General features: G+C 36.7%; 1 protein-coding gene across 3 annotated transcripts in view; it reads right to left on the bottom strand.

Annotated features, from left to right (window-relative positions):
- Positions 1–23,915, bottom strand: part of SLC25A21 (solute carrier family 25 member 21) — a 236,696-nt gene that overhangs the window by 60,445 nt on the left and 152,336 nt on the right. For all 3 annotated transcript variants that reach the window (XM_066322092.1, XM_066322093.1, XM_066322094.1), the window contains exon 3: positions 310–393. In XM_066322092.1, the coding sequence (XP_066178189.1) occupies positions 310–393 (84 nt within the window). The remainder of the gene's footprint in view (positions 1–309; positions 394–23,915) is intronic.

Below are 23,915 nucleotides of genomic sequence, written 5' to 3'. Positions count from 1 at the left end.
TGAGGATACAGCAATACACTGATGGAGCCATCCTGCTCTGGTGCTGAAGCAGGGTTTGCACCAGTGTCTCTACCCAGCTGTGCATTCTTCGACCTATTAGAACAACCAAAATTGGCATTATGAGTCTCATTTAGACTAATCAAGACTTTTCAAATTGTGCTCGTTATGTAAGATGACGTTTGCCAAATTCTGTCAATTGCAAAAAAAAAAAAAAAAAAGAGTGGAATATAAAGAGGATCTAATGTCTGGAAAATGGGTGATTAAGAAAGGTTGCATAAAAATGACAATTTTAAAAACATATACTCTTACCCTTCTCGTTGGAAAATAGTCCTAAAACAGTCCCCCAGGCTCTTGTAACTGGTTGGATCAGTTTTCCCTCTTTGAATTTGGAACCTAAAAAAAATACAATTTACATCACAGCATGAGAAGTCAGGGATTTTAAGTCACTTTTAACTTTCCAATTATTATATAAAAGGAATTTTAAAGGGTTTTTTTTACGTCTCTGATTCATTATTATATACTGTTCCTGATATACTTATTAACACTGTTTTCATAGAAGCTGTTAAACCAAGGAAAAATAGAGCTTTAGTAGTAACTTTTTTTGTAGTTTATGGAACTCACAGTATAGCTATCACCTTTGACATTTACACCTCTTTCTAGTTGTTTGAAAAATAAGCTGTTAACCCTGTGCCTGATCCAAAGCCCACTGAAACTAATGTGAGTGTTTGAGTTAAACCCTGCTTTTGAAAATCTGAAATGAAATACTATCATGTGTTGCTCTTTTTTTATATCTGACACAATTACAACAAAAGTCAAGCAGAGACATGACGAGATATTAGAGCACCATTCATTTCTTGTAATTCAATAATAAGATGAACAATAAAAGCAAGCAATGAATTATTCTGATTGAAACCTTATTTTCTCTATTCACATCTTGACAACAATAAAAATTTCAACATGAAGCTTGTGGCCTTGAAAGGAAAATCAAGATTATGATTTAGGATTGTAAACTTCTTATTGTTATGATTTATGGAGAGCAACAGTGAGTTTAACAAACTACATTATTTTACTAAGTATCTCAGTTAGAGGATCCTATTTCTTTCAGTTTCCAAACTGCAGCTGGCACATTCAAGTAAATAGAATGGAGGTATTTAGATTATTTGAACAACATAACTTCTTTTTAAACTGCTAATTATCAAACAGCACTAAAAAATAAGAAGAATATTGCTGTTGACAATTCCAGTCTAAAATAGCCCCATATCAGGCAATCACTCTAGTGGTTTTATCACTAGGTACAATAATAGTTCTCTACAAGGAATAATTCACATTACAGTCAAGGACAACACATGCCACAGGCATACTGCTGCTCTGAGGAACATCAGTTGTTACTGATCATGATACTGAATCTCATTTATATGAGATAATAAACCAAGGTACTTTTAACTCAAGGTTAAACTGCAATTTTCTCCTCTCTCACAGCATTCAGTAGGGTCAAGCCAACATTTTTATTGTGGCAAAAGGCATTCATTGTTTTGAACATCAGTGTTTCTGTGCTAACACATCCTAAAATCTTGTTCAATTTGAAGGAGAAAAATTCTAGTGATGCAATTCTTTGGGCAATTATGAAGGCAAGTCCACACCTTTTTTGAAAACAGAAGGAAACACTGAGTCCCTCCATAGTCCTAATAAAAGTAGTTCAGGCACATCTGGGATCTCTATCTGGGGTAACCTCTTTTATTAGCACGAGAACTTGCTGCCAAGTTGGCAGAAAGAAGAATGCTATTCAATAGGCTTACACTCAAATAAGAGCTGGTGCATAACATTTTGTCTGAAAAGATCTCTTGGGAAGGCTAATAGTTGAAAAAAAATGCCTCAATGCCATCACACAAAGTCCAAGAGCAATATCAGCTACAGAAGCTTTTACATTGTGCCAGTCAAGCAATCCCAATTATAACAGAATCTAGTTTCTATGCACATTTTAATATATTTAAGACTTGATTGTTTATATATCTCAATTCAAAATCAAAATTTTCTTTCTTTTTCTTAAAGAAAACTTGCAAAACTCACCATATAACATCTTTTTCCAAGCATTTAAAATAAAGTTTTCTCAACCCAAACTCTTTTCTTTGAGTTTCAAGATTTGGCCTCCTTGTAAACTCGAAAAAGTATCTCTGTTTCTAAAACATCCTCTGAATAATACACTTTGCACTCTTTCACCCTGAAAATGCTCAGCAATGTCCTACTTGCATGTGTGTGAGGCTCCCCACTAAATCATGCATGCAAAACTGTTTATTGAACTGGGGCTTTAACTCCAGGATCACAGTGGATCTCAACAACATCGTGAACATATTTATATAATTCTGTTATAAAGCTTACAAACTGGCAACTTCTCAACTAAACTTAGGTGATTTTATAAAAATACATCTTTGATAGCAATAAGGAAAGTCATGTCATAAGAAATGCAATAATCCTGTAGGTAATTTATGTTTTATCAGATGAAGGATAACTTCTTGCATAAGAAGTTAAGTCAAAGAACCTTTACATTTATTTCAGATACTTGTTTTAATATAGATAAGATTTTAGTATTAAATGAGTCCATTTGTAACACTGAGTCATACAAATAACATATTCCCTCCTTTAGGGTTTTTGGATCCATTCCTTCCCTAGTAAATTTATTTTATAGCTTTAACAGCAATTCTAAAATACATGCCAATTATGTGCTTCAACCTAGAGCTCCAAATTGGGTTCTTTGATTCAGAATTGCTTGCCTCAATAAAATCATGTGTAACTTTTTAATGAACTAGCTAATTGATCACCAGCACTTGTTATAAGAAGCTCAGGGAAGAGCTGAAAAAAAATTTGTCTGTTTTCCTGGAGACAGCAGTGGCAGCCTCTATTAGTAGTCTTAATAACACAGAAGAGCTAAAGCATTCCCTTAAAAACCCCCTCAACCTGGGCTGTTTTTAATGATTGTTTAGAGGAATGAACACAACTGGGGATATGTAATGGCTTTCTCTGCTTCAAATCCGTTCCTTTCTAAAAGCACTATAAAACCACTGAATTTCATGCATTTTTGAAAGTTGGATGGCTGCCTTGTATCCTTTTAGCTTTTGCTAGACCAAAAAAAAGATAAATCCCCTTCTAAATACCATTGGAGCACTAACTTCTGATCTAATAATTTTGAAGTGTGATGGCAGGCAGCCCTCAGTGACATGCTGAACAGCCATACGTGCAGAAATGCTTTCCCAGGGCTGGGATGGATGACCTCCTACTTACTACCAGCATCCAAGAAGTGTCAGAAGCTGCTGGACACTTCAACACATTGTGTGCTTACTGCAAGCTTTATCGGTTTAAGAATGAGCATAAGGCTTGGTCTTCCATATCCCTTTTGAATGAACAAGACCTTTGCAGTAGCTTCATCAGACACAAAAGTGCCCTGATGATGTTTAAGAAGAGAACATTGGTGTCCTTCCCTGTTTACTGCAGAAGACACATGGTTGGGATCTCTGTAGAAAGTGAGAACCCTGTAAAACTATTTGAGGTTTTGGGGTCTGTTCAGAAGGCATTGAAAACTGATGATCTAAACCCATGGCAATATTTTAACTTACCCACACTAATCAGCACTAAAACGTCTACTTGTGAGATGAATAGACCTGAATTATTGTTATTTTACTAGCATGAGAGAGAATTTTTTTTTTTTATGGTTACAACAGTCCTTGATCAATAAGTCTCAATGGGCTCTGCCTGAAATTCCATAATGTAGAAGAGGCTTGAGTTCTTTCACCAGTTCTCTGAACCACTTATCGTTTAACAAGTGATCCATCACATTGTGGAGCAATGACTCTACATAAACATGTGCATCTGTTTCCAATGCCTAACTCCTCACAGTCCTGGTTGGTTTTTTAATGGCCAGCATTTCATTCTGAGTTCAACAAAATCCTCAGCCTGGATGGTGCTTTTCCGACCCTATTCCTACTGCAAAAGTTCTCCAGGTTGTCTTTTCTAATAGAATCAATATCTAGAGAAGAACAAATAGATGTATGTGCTTTCTGAAAGAAAAAAAAAAGTCTCTCACATCCCTCTATAATTTGCTAAATTTTTTGTTCATGTTTGCTGAATATCTTATCAAAGTTGTCTTATGCATGTCTGCTACTGCATTATCCAGGTATATAGTGTTTAAAGCCTATTTACCACAGCATTACCTAAAAATCCTCACGGTTTTATTTACTGATCTGGGCTTGAGAAAGATTTCTAATTAATATTTTCTTTGTTTCAGTCATCTTAAAATCTAAAAGGAAGAAATCAGTATTTTCATATCTGGATTGAAGCACACAATGAGCATTTAAGTCCCATTTATGTAGGACAACCACAATGTGATATGAAGCAGTCTAGACTCATCAAACCTTTGCCACTGGGATTGCAAAGACTATATCCTCATGCATAAATTCCAGAATTTCTTGCTGTTTTTATGCAGGGCTGCTGACTGGTTTCTCAACCACAGGGTTCAGAGGGAAAGAAAAACACTGACTCAGAGAACCAAGCTTTATACCAGGCTGCAGTGCTTGCCAAGCAGTGGCAGCCTCAGCTGTATTTTCCTTCTCTGCACATCTCAGTAGGATTTTATCATACCTTCTTCTCAGTTTTGAATACAGCTTCTAACATTTCCATTCATGGTTGAGGTTTGTGCAGTAAAGAAGCAAATAAACTCAGGAACTGACGTATATAGATGCAATAAAGAAGATAATTACATGGCATAACAACAAAACAAATTGAAATAACTGTGCAACTTTAAATCTAAAATAACTTTTAAATAACTGTACGGTTTTTGGAAAACTGAAAACATGTACAGCTTTTTTTTTTTTTGCTCTTTCAGTGATTCCCATGATTCCAGACACTCCTACTGTATTTACCCACCCTCGTGTGTAGATAAAAAATGTATAGTCTGAAGTTTTATATAAATATACATCATTTAACAGTTCACATGCTAATAATAATAATAATAAAAAACCCTGTATTTTTAAAAGATGTTGATTTGTTAAGTTAAACATTTATTCAGGTGTTACTATGAGTGATATCTACCGATTCTTAAATTTTATGCAAAACTTTGGACTGAAAAACGGACTTCAATAATATAATTTATTTCACTTTTTGGCTCAAGTTCTTTGAGTTGCTTGTGTTACTTACAGGATAATAACTAAGTTGACAATATAATTCTGCCACTTATTTTAACAGTAAATCATAGGAGCTGTTAAAGAGCTGAATATTACTTTTCAAACCCAAAAAAGCCTAAATATTTTAAGCAAAAGATACAAGTTTTTCCACTGCAGAGGTCATATTTTGAGTGTTTTAGCATTGCTATGATGATTATTTAACTCTGAAAAGCATATAGGAATATCATAAAGTAGTAACATAAAGAACAGGTAAAGAATAGAACTTATTCCAGTCATTCTCCACCCTAGCCAAAGATTTGTCTCAAATGTATGGCAGTTGGATTTTTGTAGTTGAATTTTCTTATAGTTTATACTTTACAAAAATAAACCAGAATCAAAGAATTATGAAAAATTATTTCAAAATTCATCCCTATTTATTTCATTTTGTTGGAATTAATGAGGCTTGTTAAGTTTATTCACCCTTTATTTTGGAGGAATTTGTTGGCATTTTTAACAAGAAAAACAAAAGAATAGTAATGATGGAAATAATTGTAAAGATACCTTGAAAGCTTTCTCTGCAGAGTTGATTTTTATATCAGTTTTCAACTATCAGCTATGATGATAAAATAAAAAATTACCACACAGAAACTGATGATTTCTCACATGTACAGATGTGTTTATCAAACATTGCACCGCACAGATGTGTCCATTCCATAGCTGATCTCTGCCTTATTGCAATCCAGGTCTGTTCTGTCTTCTTGCTGTCTGATTTATATTTTGTCTCTGAGAAAAACACCTCAGAAATTGCCAGGAAAAATAAATGGGGCAAAAGGAAGGACCATCAACAGCAGGAGAAAGGAGCAACAGCCCACATCTGAATAAGAGTACATTCATGGCAAAAGTTACAGAGGATCAACAACAGATTTAGCAACTCACAGCAGAATTTAGATGGAACACAATGGCTGTTCTGATCAAACTGGACCCAATAAGACCATCACCAGCTGTTGCCTCCTTTTAGACTGGGTAAAAAAAATTTATCTGAACCCTCATAAAACACTTGGCCTAAACTCTTTCAGCCTCGATGATGAGAACTTACCATCCATAGCTTACTCTGAACTTAGAATTTTTAACAAATATTTTCCCTGGGTGAACTGCATCATAGACTACAAAAACCTCTAAGTCTTAAACAAAACAGCTTAGGTGCTTCACTGACACTCTCAGCCAATTCTCTGAATGTGACTCTTGCTTTTAGACTAGAGAAAAGTATGCTAATCAGAAGAAGAATTTCATCTTTCCTGTACTTCCTATTCCTTTTCTAGCTGACTTTCCCTTCTCTCTTGCTTTTATACTCAAGCTAAGCAGCATGTCATTCCATCAAAAATATCAGTGGGAAAAAGAATGCAGTACAGTAAACATATTTATTATTATATTATGTTATGTTATATTACATTATATTATATTTATATTCAAATTTATATTTTATTTACATTTTAGACATTGAACCTGTATTTTTTCAGCTACTAGTGATGAACTCTTCTGATGTTTTTCTCCTCCATTAATTCTTCTATTGTTTACGTGGGACAAACATAGAGTAGCTATAACATCAGAAGGAAATTGTTCTTTACATGTAGTTTTAAAAAATATTCATGAAAAAAAAATAACCAGAATCAGGCCACATTAATTCATTAACTGTTTCATGCAGATCTAACCTGGTAATATTGTAGGAGAATAACAAAAAGAACTAGTCATAGCACTTACATATGAATAATTTTAGGTTTTCCCAAGGAAACTAAGTTCGAACCACAAATATTTTAATAATCTAATTATCTATTAATAACCTAACATCATTAATTAATAATCTAACATCAATGACTGTGTATGGAGGGGGAGTTCCAAACAACAACAACAAAATCAGTGAAAACCAAAACCCTTTTATTCCACACAACAACTCTTTCAGAGAAACCTCATGAATGTGCAAGTTCCATTTTATTTCATGGATGAAATTACTGAGAACACTTGATTTCGTGTTTCACAACAAGGTGAACATATGGATTGAGGATCCAAGCTGGAGCCTTCCCACCTATTGCATGTGCACAGCAAGAGCTGCCTGTCTTTGCCCCCAGCCTTCTGTAATCTCTTGTGTTTCCAAGGACCCAGATACAGCTGGCAGCTCTGGGATTCTACAAGCTCCTTGAAAGCACCAGCCTTTCCTCATGGTTAAAGACTTCCAAAAAATACATATTTTTATTATCCCCTAGAGATGTCTCCAGTGTTCTTCTGTGTGAATAGCCCATCCACAAGTCCTTGCCAGAGCAGGAACAGCCCTGCTCTGCTCTGCCACTGCTGCAGCTATGTACAAAGCACAATTCTGTCACTAAAGCTTTGCTTTGGCTGCCTAGATACAAGTTCTGAGCACAACACAAGTGACAGCAGTGATCATAAAAACGACAGCTATTTGGGAGATCACGCAGCATTTTGTGTGAAGGATTGTGCAACACACGTGGTCTTAACACAACAAGATCAGCCAGGATGTCCCAGCTGCAAAAGCAACAGACAAATTTAAGCACTAGTTGTGTTTTCTGTCTACATCTTCCTGTGTATAAGGCACTTGGTTACACTGGTGAAAGAATCTGCAGAAACCAGTAATCACAAAAAGAACGTTTTGGTTTTTTGTGGTGATGGTTTATTTCTGAAACCTTAGTATTCTCTATTTCCTAAGTGAAAGCAACCCCCACAAACCTATGGACTTTGTTGAGCCTTATCTAAACTGGACAAGTCATTCAAAATGGCACCACAAGGAATAATTTTGTATTGTCAGAGATGATGGAGCTATTTGTATGATTTTAAGTATGAATAGTCACTCATAGCCTAAGCCATTAACAGAAGAAATCTGGTTTTCATTAGTTTTGAATTAAGTCTTACATGTTTTTCTTCAAAACAGCTTATAGAGAAGCAACAGACAAACTGATGAGGAATACAAACTAATGACTAGAAGACATTTCACAAGAAATCATGTATTATATGATAATTACATTAAGACCCCAGTATGCAGTCTCAGTTCAGGGAAAAATGAGAATGTGGTTTGGCTGATTTCAATGTTAAATCGTGTGCCTGCTTAAAAGGTGTCTATTTTTTCATCTCAGCTTAGCTTCTATTACAACAATGTATATCTTCTCTTGACCTCTTGCTGAAGGCAATTCTGGTGTTCTGTGACATTACTGCAATCTTTGGTCCTTTACTGAGTCTCTGCAAACTGCAGCTGCTAAAAAATTTAAATGTAGAGATGAACATTTCACCCATCACTTAACTGATACCGGGCCAGAGGAGTAATTCTGCCTGTTTTAAAAAGTACAGGTATCCTCCCTTACTCCAAAGAAATGCAAAGGCAAATCTCAACACAGCATTGTAAAATCAAACATGTGTCTGATGAGCCATAGAAAGGCTTCAAATGATCACTTATTGGTCATTTACGGGGTAAAAGCTGACATGCAAACAGTAAGAACTGCTCTAAAACCCTTCCAAGTTCAGAAAATGTACTAAAGATCTACATGGCACTGGAAAAAACAATGTTCTTCTTCTACAATTTTTATAGAAAGGGCCAAGTACTTCTACTCAGTTTTCTCAACAAAGCTTTAATTTCATTGTCTGTTATGGAAATCTCACAGCACCTCTACTGAGAAGGCAAAAGAATTTTTGTGGCTTTCTGGCATGAAGATGTAGGGGGAGAATTTTTTGGTGGGTTGTTCAATACTTTTCAGTGTTCATTAACATTTCAAATTCTTTTATGAGATCAATTCCATCACAGCTGAATGTATTGTTATTTTTTTATTATTAAAATGATTTACCACCAAAATTTTTCAAACTATGACAAAATGTACGTTACACTTATTCCCTGTGGTCAAAGTAAGAAAGATAACAAAAAATATCTTTTCACCCAAAGGAAAGAAATGGTCAAACGCAGAAATCCAAATTCATTTTCAGAGGAAAACAGCCAAAATCAAATTGTGAGTTGCTGAAAGAAGTGTTAGTTTTGTGCTGGAAAATATTTGAAAGGGAAACAATTTCATTAATATATTGTGGCTGAGATTTTTAAAGTACTGGAAAGGATACAACCAGACGTACTCTACTGAAAAATAAAGCTAAATGCCCTGCATTTCAAAATGTTAACTCACATGCCCTTTCTTATTAACAGACAAACCTCTTTAAATGATTAACAGCTAATTCACACAATATGGACATTACCTATTATGCATGTGCTGCTTCCATGAAAAGATTTTTTTTTTTCCTATTCAATTGTGTGGCTAAGTGACAGAAAACATGCAGATTTAAACAAGCAAAACAAGGGAATTCTGAGTTAAAGGCTGAAACTCAACCCTTACCCACACAAATGTGCCCCAGTATTACAGGTTATATGGAATACATTATCAACCACTGCTGAGGGATCTCAGCAATTCTTAACATACAGTAGGACACAAGGCAAGTTAAGGATGAAATTTCCTCTGAAGCACTGTGACTTTCACTGCTGTGGTGACTTGCAGTAAAACTAGTGAAATATTGACGCATTCTGCAGTTCAATTTATCAGAAATGGTGCACTTCTGTAAAAAGCAAAACAAAAAGGTATTTGCTTAACTCTAAGGAAAATTTTATGTGTGTTTGAATTGTAGGTTGCCAGTTCTTTTAGAGCCCACAGATACATAAAAACACATTTGATGAATTTTGGTGTGACTCTAAAATTTACCCTAGTAAGCAATGAGAAACCATTGACACCCATGAATATACCATATGAATTCACTGTGTGAAGATAAGGAAAAAAAATAAAGGAAATTGTGAGTTCTCACAAACTCAATGTAGTGGACAACAGCAATAATTTTCAGACTTTAGTAGATTAATTTTAATTTTTCTAACTCATACTCTTAACAGTTAACAACAAAAACTAACTCTAAACAAAGGAGAATCAAGAATGCAGTTTGTACACTGAGATCAGAAGAATAAGTTCAAATATTCAAAACTGTTGAAGAATCACAGTTGTTGCTAACAAAACTGTCACATTACTTTTTTTTTTTTTTTTTTTTCAGAACCAAATAACCCCACACAATGAGATTATTTTCTTATTTGTAAATATATATTTAATACTACCAAAGTTCAACTTCAGGTACTTGACATCCCAGTTAGAAAATAATGCTGTAGTGGAAATACTAAGAGGATCTTGACAACAGCCGTGTAAGGCTGCACCTTTATATCACCACAAACTCTTCCAGCTGAAAAAACTCACTCATTACCCAGGATGGTGTGGAAAAAAGATCGTTGTTGCTTCAGGAAAGACAGTTGCTTGAAAACTGGCCCAAAGTGGTGAAAATTATAAAGGAACATTACTTTTTTTTTTCCCCCCTGAACTCAACCTAACTACTCCAGAAAGTAACGCACAAATCATTCATTATAATGAGTCATGACAATGATTTGTGATCTTCCAAGTTTTCATTTTACGCCCCTCTGTTTTTCCTTAAAGACAGAGGGATAGACAAAGACTGGAAACTTTGGGTCATATGGATCACGGCACCACTGCTATGTCTGGAATTTTCTTATAAATATCCTATTGCTCAGAGGTTCATAGGCCTGACTAAAACAGCAGGGACGATCTCATTTGTACTTTTATAGTTGTAGAGGGATTTGCAAGAGTTAACACAATTTTCCATAATATTTCTTACCGACTTCAGGAATAAAGGGAGAGTTCCCTTTTTAATCAGTATCTGAAACATTGTTAAGTCTAAAGGGAAACAGGAATTCTTCCAGATTTAACAAGACTTTTCCAAGTGCTGATAATTTTAAAGGTACAAAACAAGGCAACTTTTGAAAAAGAGGATTTCAGCAAAGCCTTAGTGGGCAGCAATCAGTGCAGTAGTCTGGAGGACACACTTTTCAGCAGATTTTACTGCTTTCTTGCAGCCTTGTGCCTTTTAAAGATTAAAAGATTGTTTTTTTTCCAAAAAGAAATGGTAAATGACTCTTTTTTAAGTTCATGAAAGTATTCAAATCAAGGAAGTTTGTCAGGTCCTGTTACAGTCATGTTTATCTCCGAAAACAAACTGTTTCACTAACCACCAGTGGGAAGCCAGAAAAGTGCCTTCATTTTGTATAGTCACAGAAGTACTTAAAGGCATTTTGCTCACATTCTTCTCCAGGCAGGCAGGCAAACTATGCTAACATGGCTGATCTGACTCAGATATTGAGCTTGAGGACTGAAAAATAGAACAAAGAAAAGGCAACTCTGATGTTATCCATGCAGTATTTCTCAGAGACTGCTCTTCTGTTTCCTTACCACATTCATTATCTCTTCTATGTACAAATTTAGTCAAACTTTTGTAATGCTGCATGGACTCAGAGATAAATCTAACTGAATTCTTGAATTGTTGAATGCCTACTGATAAATAAAATAGGCTTGTTGTTCACTGCTGGAAAAAAGTGGTTCTGCATGCTTATACAGAATTAATAAGTAATTACTGTATATATATCTATTATTATATATAAAATGAGTAGGATCATGACCTTGTTGTAAATTTTCTGTGTCTTGTCTAATGCCAAACTGAGTAAGAATGTAATAAGTAAACCCTTAAGTGTTCACCATGTGGCATACCCCCTCCCATCCTCTTTTTCTTAGCACATATGCTGCTGAAGAGGAAAGGCAAGTCTTTGAAAGAAGGACAGCATAATTTATCTTTTTTCTAAATTGTGGTATGATTCTTTCAAAGACCTAGTTGTATGGTGGTTTGCTATGTGAAATGATACTAGCAATGGGTTCAGCTGCTCCATTTTGGGTATAAGCTTTGTGCAATGCAGTCTGTGCACATGAATAGGGATCTAGGTATTTGTAGGAACCAGCTTTCCCTGCTGTGGAGTCGGAAAGGTGTCCAGTCTGAAGTAGGAGAAGCACCTACTGCACCTAACCTTTGCAGAGCACATCAGAATTATCCTTGTTAAAAATCCAGAGTTTGTCCAACTTGTCGCCTGAGCTCCTTCCAAGAATAAAGCTGACCTCAAAGGTCTGCAGAAAGGAATCTCCAGTTTTATTATGTGCAGAGGACAGGTATTAGCCTTTTTCTTTTTCAAGACTCCCTTGAAAATGCAGACAACCATCCTGCCTAACAGCTAAGAGATGTATCACCCTCCAATTTATTAGAGGTCATTTATTAGAGGCCACAAGATGCCAGCTTGTCATTGGAACTGGCAGTAGAAAGAACAGTCTCAGAATTGACAAAAACTGCTGCTTTTGTTGCAGGAAGTTTTCCCCATGAGCCTGTGGTCTGGGAAAAGGGCAAATAGTGAAAGTCAATCACAGGGGAATGAGTGATGGATATGTAGAGAGTGAGCAAAATTATGAAAATAGATAGGATAGAAAAGAGTGTGGACCTGAAGAAACACGATATATTGAGCAGATGGAAAACCTTGAGGCTGATACTTGTCAAAATATGAGCAATGTATCACTGCATCTGCTCCTTTCTTGTTATCTCTAAAACTTATCAATGAGCAGTGCAAGTCTGCAAATTTCCCTTCTCTGCTACTGCATTCAGTGGATACTATCAATGTGACATAAATGATATCTGAATCAATATATGGAATTCATTTGCTGTACCATACTACGTAAAATTATAATTCTTAAATTCATCAGCTGCCATTGACAATAAAGGCTGCTTAATAATATATAAGAGAAAGATCTTTTAACTTTATATGAGGCACTTCTGTAGGACTTTCTACCAAAAGGGTATGGAGTTTTCAGAGGTCTCATAGACTTCTACAACATCTCATCTCTTATGTCAAGTGGCATCTCTAAGTCATCTTAAAGTTCTTTTTTGGCTCAATGATATTCCTCTGCTGACTGTTCTGTTTAACTTCTGTTCATACTCCAGTAATTGCTGTTTTCCTTCTCACCACTAGAGTATACGTGTGCACAAAAATAGCTTTTCTAAAACACACAGAGAAAACACAGTGTGACTTAAGGAACTAATTTTCTTTTAAGGAATATGTGCAGAGAGAATGGTTCCATGTCTACACCACTGCTATAATTTATGTCAGAAGAATAATGTATTTCCAGATCTGCTCGTGTAATGCCCTCCAAGTAGCCTGCAAAATTCCTTCCCAGGGTCAGGGCTGTGTGCTATGAAACATTTGTTTAATTTTTTGTGACTTGGTTTCTGTCCCAAGGGCAATGACAGAATGAAGTTTCAATTAATATATTGATGAAGCTCTTTAACATAGATGATACGGCCAATTGCAAACATTTATTGAATATGACTTCCTGCTGTCAGAAGTGGAACAATTCTCAAAGTGAGCACCAAACCTCAGCCTTCAGGAGTAAAGAGCAGCAATGGGTGGCTCAGGAGCAGATGAATAGCTTTGAGTAGCCACAGGAGTAGATGAGTGTGTTGTGAGTGAGGAATGATATTCTTAAAATGCTGAAGGGAGTCTCAATCAATCAGTAATAAATCACTTTCAACTCTTCTCTCCTCAGAAAGAGCTTTGCATACAAAGAAAAGGAAATCTCTTTTGGAAAAACCCCAGCTGATTTACATGGCATTTACAGAGTTGATTCAAGACATGCTTTGTAAAATGACCAAAAATCCATCTGTTTAGCAGAAATTAGGCTAACATTAGATTTCTAACAAGCTTTACAACAGAAGCCAGGGTATAACCCCCACCACCACATTATTTCGTATATATTTCATATATATTTCACCTGGAAACTCTAGGAAATGCAGATAGATAATTTGATTGGTTTTATCCACGTATGCATAGGTATACCCTTGTCTTCCCTGCAATTACAAGGAGTAGAATTTTCTGTATTATAAAAGAAAAAAAGTTTTCAGGAAGAAAAAAACAGACATATCACTAATTCTTCAAATTCCTTATTATGCTTGATACACACTTTCATGTCAGCGAACTAAACGTAAATCACTGGATTGACATATGCCACGGAATTTAGATACTAATTTAACACCTCTGTGTAAAGCTGGAGAGGAGATTTATAAAATCACTCTGAATTTATTATTTCTAGAAAGAGTAGACAAAAGTCTTTGAGGATTAATTTCATGCTGTGGGTTAAATTTCACTCTCACGATAGGCCAACTATTGCCTGGGGCACTACAGATAATGAACCTGACAAGGGATTAGCAAGGAAATAGTTGTGTTATTATAAATCGTGTACACTTCCCTTTCTACCCCACTTCATCCTTCATGACATTAACAAATTACACTCTTTGTCCATGTTTCAATATAACACAAAGCTAGGAATGATCCTACACCAAAAGTACATTAGATTGGGTCTTCTCAAGGCATAAATAATTACTAAATTTGGTTGAAAGATCCAGACCTCCTGAAGTGAGAACCTAAGACTTTTTATGTCAGATATGTCCAAGATCCAGAGAAACATTCATATATAAAATCTGATTTAAGAGTATCAGCTGATGCAGTCTAAAATAGTTTACAGACAAATGTGCACAATGGAATTAAATATAACAGAGAATCAGAGGAACTTTAGGGAGTATTAATCTACCAGAGAGTCTAAAACAGCCCAAGCAAAAATGTTAATCACTTGGCTTCACTGTAAACACTATGTTTATTAAAGACCTCAAACAGAATTTATCATGTGTATATTAGACTAAAAGTTCCAGTGATGATTTCATGCCCAAAGCCATTATGAATATCTACGATGTAAATATAGATGTTTTCTGTATTTGATCCCTTCATCCTTTCTTTTCTTGAAAAGCTTCAAGCTTTTACGTGTAAAAACCAGCTTAATTTCTAGACAATCCATGCTGAGCTGTGCTGCTGTGCAATGGTAGTGAAATTGCATAAAGGTTAGAGTGGAAATCTGACATCACAAACCGGACCCTTTATTTATACACTACCACACAAACAGAAAAGCAAGAGATAACTCCAAGCTCTGAACCTTCTTCTGCTGACCCAAATCAGCTTAGGATGGCATTCCTTGAACTTTAGAGATGGTAGTATTACTGCTAATGCCTTCTGAAGGGAAAAAGAATCATAGAAATGGTTCTTGTAACATACCCCTCTCCACCTTTCAAAGCACACCCAAAAAAAAGCAATTTTTTGTACCCTATTACTTCTCCCATCTCCTTTGAAGCCAAAGCTTTTTCAAGACAAACCATCTCCAGGTTATGGCACCACATAATTTCTAATCACATATGGTAATCATCCATGCTAAAACACTCAGAGGTTTGTTAGTGCTGGATTGCAAAAGGCGTGGACAAATTTTTCTTTTATTCCTCTTGTCAAAACAGCCCTCAACTAATGCTCCCTTAAACTCTCTGAGAGAACATGACCTGGCAGGTTGTTCATGGACCCTAAAGGTCTGAGCTTGTGCTGTTGTAAAAGTATCCAATTTTGTCTCTTTGCTCCTATATCTGCAAGCCAGTGAGCTCTGCTGTGCCTTGCTGTAGTCACAGAATGTCACCATGAGTCACACTGAGCTGTGCCAGATGACTCAGACCCACTGCATGGCTTGTATTGTTCTTCTATGTCCAAAACAGGGAAAGAGGAATTCCACTATTGTGCTCTTGCAATATATCAGTATCATTTTCTTACAGCAGGCAAGAGTAGTATTTGCTGCACTTCCCTCTTAGCTTTCTAAAGGGAGAGGAAAAAATACAGTTGCATTAGGATGCTGACAATATAGGCTAATAACATTCAAGAAATCACCATTCTAACTCCTCAGCATCATATAAGACCAAGAAACTGCTCTCTTAAATTACCCACATAGCTGAACCAGCTCTGCATTCAACCATCTCCATCCCCTGAGACCAGACCTTTGGCCAAAGTTCTTATAAATGATGGACAAATCCTATTAAAATGACAACTGAGCATGCCCTTATACTAAGTAAATACTTGGACAGTGTAATGAGTCCTATGTTAGAGCCCTCCACACTTTTCCACAAGTGAAGGTGCTGAAGACTACACTACTCAGATTCAGGTGGGTTTCATACTGTGAAGATAGTCAAGCATTGCTAACATCTTACATTTTCCACTTGGAATTTTGTGAGTGGCCGCTCTGATGAGAGAGAGCCAACTTAAGATTGCTGCTTGCTGCCAGACTCTCTGTTTTGCTGATGCAAGTATCTACAAGGCTGTGGGGCAGAGAAAAAACCAACAGCCCCCAACCCTATGCACAATTTTTAGGATTTACCAAGTGTTGCTCTCAAGTGGATACAGTTCACACTAAAATCATCAGAGCTTTGATTTAAACAATTACCTTCATCTTCCTGATGCAGTTTGTTCTGTTTTCTATCATAGGATCTCCCAAATACCATATTCAGCGTTATATGTATGAGGCATATCATGACATGGGTTGTGTCTCCCCATCTCAGCAAGAATTAAGCTTACAGCAGAAAGTGATCTAAAGGAGTTAAAAGGAAACAAAGCAAGTAAAGAACTGCTGGCAAGCCAAGTGGAAATGAATTGGAGAGGAAGAATCTGGGACAGGTTGTTAAAAAGGATAAAGAGGAGGCAGAAGGAACAGATTTGGTGGAAAAGGGCAGCCACTAATGTAAGGTGAACTGAAAAAGAAAGATTTTCAGACCTAGAAAGTTAAAATAAAATTAAGAAGGAATTGCAGGTTGGAAAGAGATATAAATGAAATGTGGGCCACAAGAATCTGCAATGATTTATGCACATGCTTCATGACGCATATTTTAACAAAATCCCTTTAATAATTTTCAGTGAGTGATTGCTTCATGAAAATCATATTCCCTGCCTCTCTGTCATTTGTTTTTGGAAGTGGCAGGTTCATTCTGTGAAACTTAGAGAAAACTTTCAACTTGAGACACTCCCAAAAGACACAACTCTTAAGGCAGATGTATAGAAAAAGAAATGTGCAACAAGAGGTTTATTTTTAAAGATCCTTTCCTCCTTAGGTCCAAGGATGCAAGATAGTCTGCAAATCAAACAGGCTGCATCAGGAATAGGGATGGTGAAGGTGGTGTTTAACATGCAGAAGAAATTAAATGTGGTCATGTGGCCCATGTTACTGAAGAGACATTATTAGGGACTGTGCAACTTACAGTTTTCTAAAAGTTAGTGGCTTTAAATTCAGACATATTTAATTCACATAGGAGATAAAAATAATGTATATTGCTCAGTTGGCCATAACTTGAATAAAAAATTTTAGGTCAGCTTAAAACAATTTTATGCAATACTTCTAACCACCACAGAATTGTGCACACTCTACTTTGCATTAAACAATTTACGTTCACATCTGTCACATATTACTTGTTGCCTCTTTTCCCCTTTCCCTGAGGGGAGCTTCTTGTTCTGACAGCACCTTGTTGTCTTTACTTCTGTCTAGCTCTTGATTTATAAAGGAATAATCACAGTAAAAATACAGTAAATTTACTTCTAATTTTGATATTTCACTTTTATTGACTGTGCCTATGGAGCAAGAAGTTAGAGAAAATCCTACTAACAAATGGAGTAAGAGGAAGAAGGGATCCACCTGATTACCTGATTACTAACCATCACCTGCTTTTAACACCCTGGCTTTCCTAAAGAAAAGCTTAATTGGATATGATGGATAAGAGCTATAATTATCTTCCTCATAAGAGATCTGCCTAGTTATCAGCTGGCCAAACCGATACTCTGAACCAATTTCTGGCTTTTAAAAACCGAGGAGTTTCTGTTAATTTATGGCACATCCAGAGGAGCAGAAAAATGCTTTTTAATGGATAACCAGATGACAAAGACTCTCATTAGGAGATGAATCTTATCTCCACTCTAACAGGCACTAAAATGCAACAGACACACTTAAACTCTAAACAATATTACAATTTCATCTAAACACCAAAACCAGCGACTAAATTAAATCGGAACATTAAATGAATATTGAGCATGTTAATTGTAAATAATGAAAATTAAATACTCAATCCTGTGTGCCAGGTGGTAATAATAATTTACCTCGTGAACTTTTTTTTTTGTGTGTCAGATTTTTTCAAATTCGCAGCTAACTTGAACTTGGAAAAAAAGAAGAGCTAGGCATTGCTTTGACAAGCTGAATTAATGTGTCTATCAGCATTAAGCCCTTGCTACACAGTGACATCTCTCCAGTAGGTAAACTGCCTCTGAGACTAATGTGTCTTCACTTATTATTTCACTCCTCTATGGCTAAGCTCTGAAGTGCCAGGGGATACAAATGATCTTGTCTTCAAAATAATTTAAGGCCTGCAGTAATACAGAATGGAAAACAGAGAGAGCAAGGTCTCGTCAAAACGCAAAATCAACAGAGAGTGTCAGGAGGCTGAGTTTGCTGTCTGTAATGTGATCCTTCCACACACCATAATCTCCATTTTATTTTGCCTAATGAGGCAGGAGTTAAAACAGTTGGCCTGATCAAACTCAGATGGCAGCCCTAAAGGATGAGCCCCCCGCTGCACTTGTGTCCCGACACCCTTTGTTACCTCCAAGTGAGCTGAGACCAGGCTGTGAACCATGTAAATAGGAGGCTTCCAGGTTAATGAAAAGCTGCAACACCCTTCTAAATCAGGACAGAAGGTTATGCTTTTCTAATCCAAAAAAAAAAAAAAAAAAAAAAAAGTTTCATGAACCTCAGTAATAAAGTTTAATGAATGCTGGCCATTTTGAACCTTGCAAATAGAGACTGGACAAAAGGTAATATTTTTCCCTTTAAAAAGTGCCTGATTCTAAAAGCAGAGGTCGGCACATATTATTAGAATAACATGAATTTGTTTTCTTACGACAAATTCAAATATATCAATTAAAAAGGGATGTCTTGGGAAAAGGTAGTTAATAGTTTTTATGAACTGATGTTTTTATTAGGTGATGGCATGTTTGCTGTTTCATTTCATTACTTATCTGCCAAGGAGTTTCTTTCAACACCAAATCAGAATCTACATGCTACAATCATGTAACACATTCAACTTCAGTCCATTTGCTCCAGCTGTTGACACAGATAAATCTTCAGCAGTGAGCAAAACATAAAAATTGTCCACATTATCTTTCAGCATGTAACATGATTTGCAGTCTTTTACACAAAGGAAATAAAAATTGGAATCATCAAGTGTACTCCTACGTATCACTTGAAAATGAGACTCTGTTGGATATTATGTCTATGGTGTCTACAGAGAATTACAGAGAGGCAAGGAGTCTTAATTTGGGTTTAGTGAGTGAATAGGTTTTGTTCAGTTTTGAGTGTGATGGACACGGGGTTATATCTGCTCTCAAGAGATCACATAGATAAAGAAAATGGATAGGGTATACATAAAAGTACCTCAAAGTGACTCTGGTGTTTCATTAATAAGTTTGAACACATTTCTGAATGCCTGAACTAATTTCTAACATGATGCATTCCATAATATAAAAATTTGTGTTAGTATGACTAACACAAAGATAACACAGCAAACTGAACAAGCAAGATGTTGACACCTGCATAGTCAAAACAATACACGTAGGCTTTATGCTTGGCTTGTGCACTTACAGCATTTTAATTCTATCAAAAGTTTGTATTTTATCTGTCTTAAAGAAAAGTGTGAGCAATTTCACATTTGTTATGTTTTAGGTTTATCTCCTGTGTGGTTATTAATTTGTTACTTAGTCCATATTACAATTTTGTGTTCAGATTTCACTGGGCTATTTTTTAGCCCCTTTTTCCTTTCCTCAGTGAGGCACTTGTGACACCACTTTTCATACATTCCAGTAATCAATTTCAAAGCCATTCATCAGGATTTCAGAAGCCACTAGAAAAATTAGATACATGTGCTCAGTGTAAATGGGAATGCAATGATTTATGACACAGGTCATTCGGAAAACCCATGAGTTCTTCTCCAGTGACATGCCAGAAATCACAACTATTACTAGAGGGCTGTGATCTGTTTATTATACAGCTTATGGGAGGTGTGCCATGTCTAATTCATTTTTAATGTGTTACATTTTTCTGGTTGATTTCTGAAAACAAGATTTACAGTTGTTTAGAGTTTGACAAGAACAGTAAACTGCTGGTTTAGCTAATACATTTTAAAATGGATTGATTAAACTATCAGCCTGTTTGCACTCAGTGTTCAAGCTATGAAGGCAGCACTGTTTTAATTGCAACTACAGCAGTCAGCAGTTCTGTAAATCATGTGTTATGCATCCCAAAACAGGGATGAAAAAACCACAGATGCTTAATCTAACTGGCAGGAAAGAAACCAAATTCCTGGTTTCTATTCAGCTTACAAAAGGTGGCAATCACAATTTTAAAAAAAGGCTATTTCCAGAATCCCATTATCTCATTTACCTGCTCAAGGGAAGGGATGAGTATGTTCCTGAATCACCCAGCTCACAAATCTTTGTCATTGCATCTGCTGGTAAGGTACTTAGAATGAGAGTGACAAAGCAGCTCTGTAACACACAGCACAAATCAAGTGAGGTTTTTCGTGGTACTCACCACAGCAAAACAGCCAGTGGAGTTTTTTACTGCTTTGGTATTGGCACAATTTCTAACCTCCAGTTAAGTGTAAGCTTACAGAAAGTATTAACTAAGTAGTTTCTAATATAGATGCAGACATGCCTTTATCAAGAACATAACAGGGTTGTAGTCCTCAATGCTACTTCCCACAGCATGCAACTGTGTTTGTGCATGACACAGCAGCACTTCTGCAGAGCTGCACCACAAACATTCAGGCAGAGGGCATCAGAGGCCATCCCCCCCTGGATGTGAGGATTAAGCCATGCCTAGCAAGGGAGAGACACCTCAGTGGTACTGAAGGGCTCTGCCTTTAGGCTGGGTCAGGATCTGTTCTAGACTCCAGTAGTCATGTACAGCCTGCTGGAATGAGATATGCACTAAAGCAGAACCCCTGCATGCATTTTCAGTTCTGAAGTGTTATTCATCTTATTTACCTTCAGTTATCTTTTATTGCAATGCTGAATTTAAGTCAGTCATCTAGCTCCCTGCAGAATCAGTGCAGAGACCAAAGTCCAATTCATCCCATGTCCCCAAGATGGACATGGGGACATCAGTCAAGGACTGATGGAACAACCTGTCCTGCACAGTTGTTCCACTCTTTCCCTAGACTACAGACAAAGCTGTCTATCTTTGACACACTGCCAAGGCTCAAGCAGTGCCCTAAAAGAAGGGATGCACACTTGTCAGTGGTCTGTTTTCTTAGTTGGCTATTTGCATTTTCAACAGCAGCACGGGAATTTCACATTAAAATACAACCAATTTTTCAGAGCAGAGAGTAGGTCACTTAAATACGACAAGTTATCATCACATGTGTCCCCAGACTCCCACAACCATATCCTCAGGGTGTCCCTGAGGAGGGACAGCTGGAGGTGCCCCAATATTTTTGTGGATGTCACCACAGGAGCAGCAATGGTAAAATTTGGATAGTCCCCTTTGCTGTGCTCTTTTGGTCAACAAGACTGCAACACCTGCAGTGGGTTGTGCTCTTTTTAATTGGGAAGTAATTAGACTGGAGGATGGCAAGGGAAGGAGGAGGAGGTCCAGGATGAGGGCAAGGCACAGAAGAAAGTTCACAGAAGAAAGATGGCAGACTCAGCATCTCAATGTCTTAAGCAAACATGTAATGAACAAGCAGCTACCATAAAATCATAGGCTTGATTTATTATCACTGTTCTTACTCACAACTTATGATTGTTGGAAAATGCCATTCCACTTGTCCCTTCTCTGACATTCTTTCAAAAGACTCCAAAGTGCAGCAGAATATGATACACAGTAATAAAGTCCTATTTAAAATTTATATTAAAATGCTCAGGCACTGTAGCACTGTAGTGCTCATCTGCAATGTCTGGAGACTTAATTAAATGCAAGGAAAAGATATTTCAAAGTAACTTCATGAGAAAGTGCAAGCCACTACTGAGTGTACAAAAATTACTTACTGTTTGTTCTTGATCCAAAGAGAATGAAACTTTGCAACACAGTTTGGATCAAAGGTCAGAAAATGTAGTTCTATATGCAAAACACAATTTTAAAAAAAGTGTTTTTTACTTTGGTTGGGGGTTTGTTGGTTTGTTTTGTTGGGTCAGGGTTTTTTTGATTTTTTGTTTGTTTGTTTGTTTTGGTTTTGTTTTGTTTAGTTTTTCATTTTAGTTTGAGACAATAGGATTTATCACCTGGAAAGAGAAAGACAAATCTGGTATTAGATTTTACACAATTGGGAAGACTTTATTTGCTGGCACATCAAACCAGATGAAGGTAAAGTGAAGGGACTATGAAACATGGATCAGGATTTAAATGGATAGGTTTTCTAAAGATACTTACTTTAATTACTATTTTATCTGTGAAATATAGTCATTGCTAGTATCTTTGACTTGAAGATTTTCTTAGATTGGTTTAACCCCAGTCAGCAACCAAACCCCACACAGCCGCTTGCTCACTTCCCCACCAGTGGGACCAGGGAGAGAATCAGAAAAATAAAAGCTTGAAAAATTCATGGTTTGAGATACAGGCAGCTTAACAGGGAAAGCAAACACCACACACACAAGCAAATCAAACCGAGGAACTGATTCACTGCTTCCCATGGCAGGGAGGTGCTCAGCCATCTCCAGGAGAGCAGGGCCCCATCACACACAAGGGTGACCTGGGAAGGCAAACACCACCAGTCCAGATCACCCCTCTCCCTCCTTTTCCCCATCACTTTACACACTGAGCATGGTCTGGAATATTCCTTTGGCAAGTTGGGGTCACCTGCCCTGGCTGTGTCTCCTCCCAGCCTCCCATGTACCCCAAGCATCCTTTTCAGCATGGCAGTAAAAGAAGAAGAAAAGGCCTGAACTCCACCTAAAAGCTGCCTAGTAATAACAAAACCATCTCTGCATTATCAACTTTGTTTTCAGCACAAATGCAGAGCACAGACCCATACCAGCCACTGTGAAGAAAATTACCCCAGCCAAAACCAGCACAATTGGAGTTAAAAGCATATTTTCAAACCTTGTTTTCCACAATGAACAAGTTTGAATCATTTTAGCACAACATATTGAGACTTAAAGCTACTGTTTTAAAAGATTAATTCTGCTGTCAAGGGCCTTAAGAAGGTTTGGATTTGCATGCAAATCAAAGAAACAGCAGAAGTCAGTAGATCCTTAGAGACACAACCTTTTCTCTAAACTAGTCAAGAGAAGATTTAGAGCACAAAAGCTCCTGCAACAACAACCACAACCACAGCATGCATTCTACACCATATAATGTGTCATGTACACTGCACAGATCTACCATATCTGTTGCTGTTTTTTTTTTTTTTTTTTTTAATATTCCTGGCTACATCACCCAATATATGATTCTGATAGAGTGGACTAGGTATGGGCTTTCAAAAGAAAAGCTCCTAAAATTAGTTCAGGAACCTTGTGGGAGTATTGCCTGTAATTGGATTTGATTTTAAGATGCTTCCTCCTCTGGTTTTAGTTAAGTTTAGCTAGCTGTACTAGAAAGAGTGATTCAGAAAACAGGTACTTGCATCTTAATCACAAAAATAAAAATTCATTCCAGAAAGGGCATTTACCCACAACTGCCATGCACGTGCCTTTTTAGCACAGCTGATTTTAGCTCTTTCAGTGGTTCCCTTGAAGATTTAAACTCTTTCCATGTTTTCTCCATAAAGTTAACTGGCAATGTTTCACAAAAATTAGGGAAGGAAGAATAGAATAATCCCATTGTTGTACATACACAGCAATTTATGACGGAATAAAAACTTAATAACAACAACCGAAAGCATACTAAAGACACGTCTAACAACAATGTCAGGGAT

Source organism: Sylvia atricapilla, chromosome 6, assembly GCF_009819655.1.
Source record: "Sylvia atricapilla isolate bSylAtr1 chromosome 6, bSylAtr1.pri, whole genome shotgun sequence".
Taxonomy (NCBI): Eukaryota; Metazoa; Chordata; class Aves; order Passeriformes; family Sylviidae; genus Sylvia; species Sylvia atricapilla.
The sequence above is the reverse complement of the archived record's forward strand: the minus strand, read 5'-3'. Positions and strand labels throughout refer to the sequence as shown.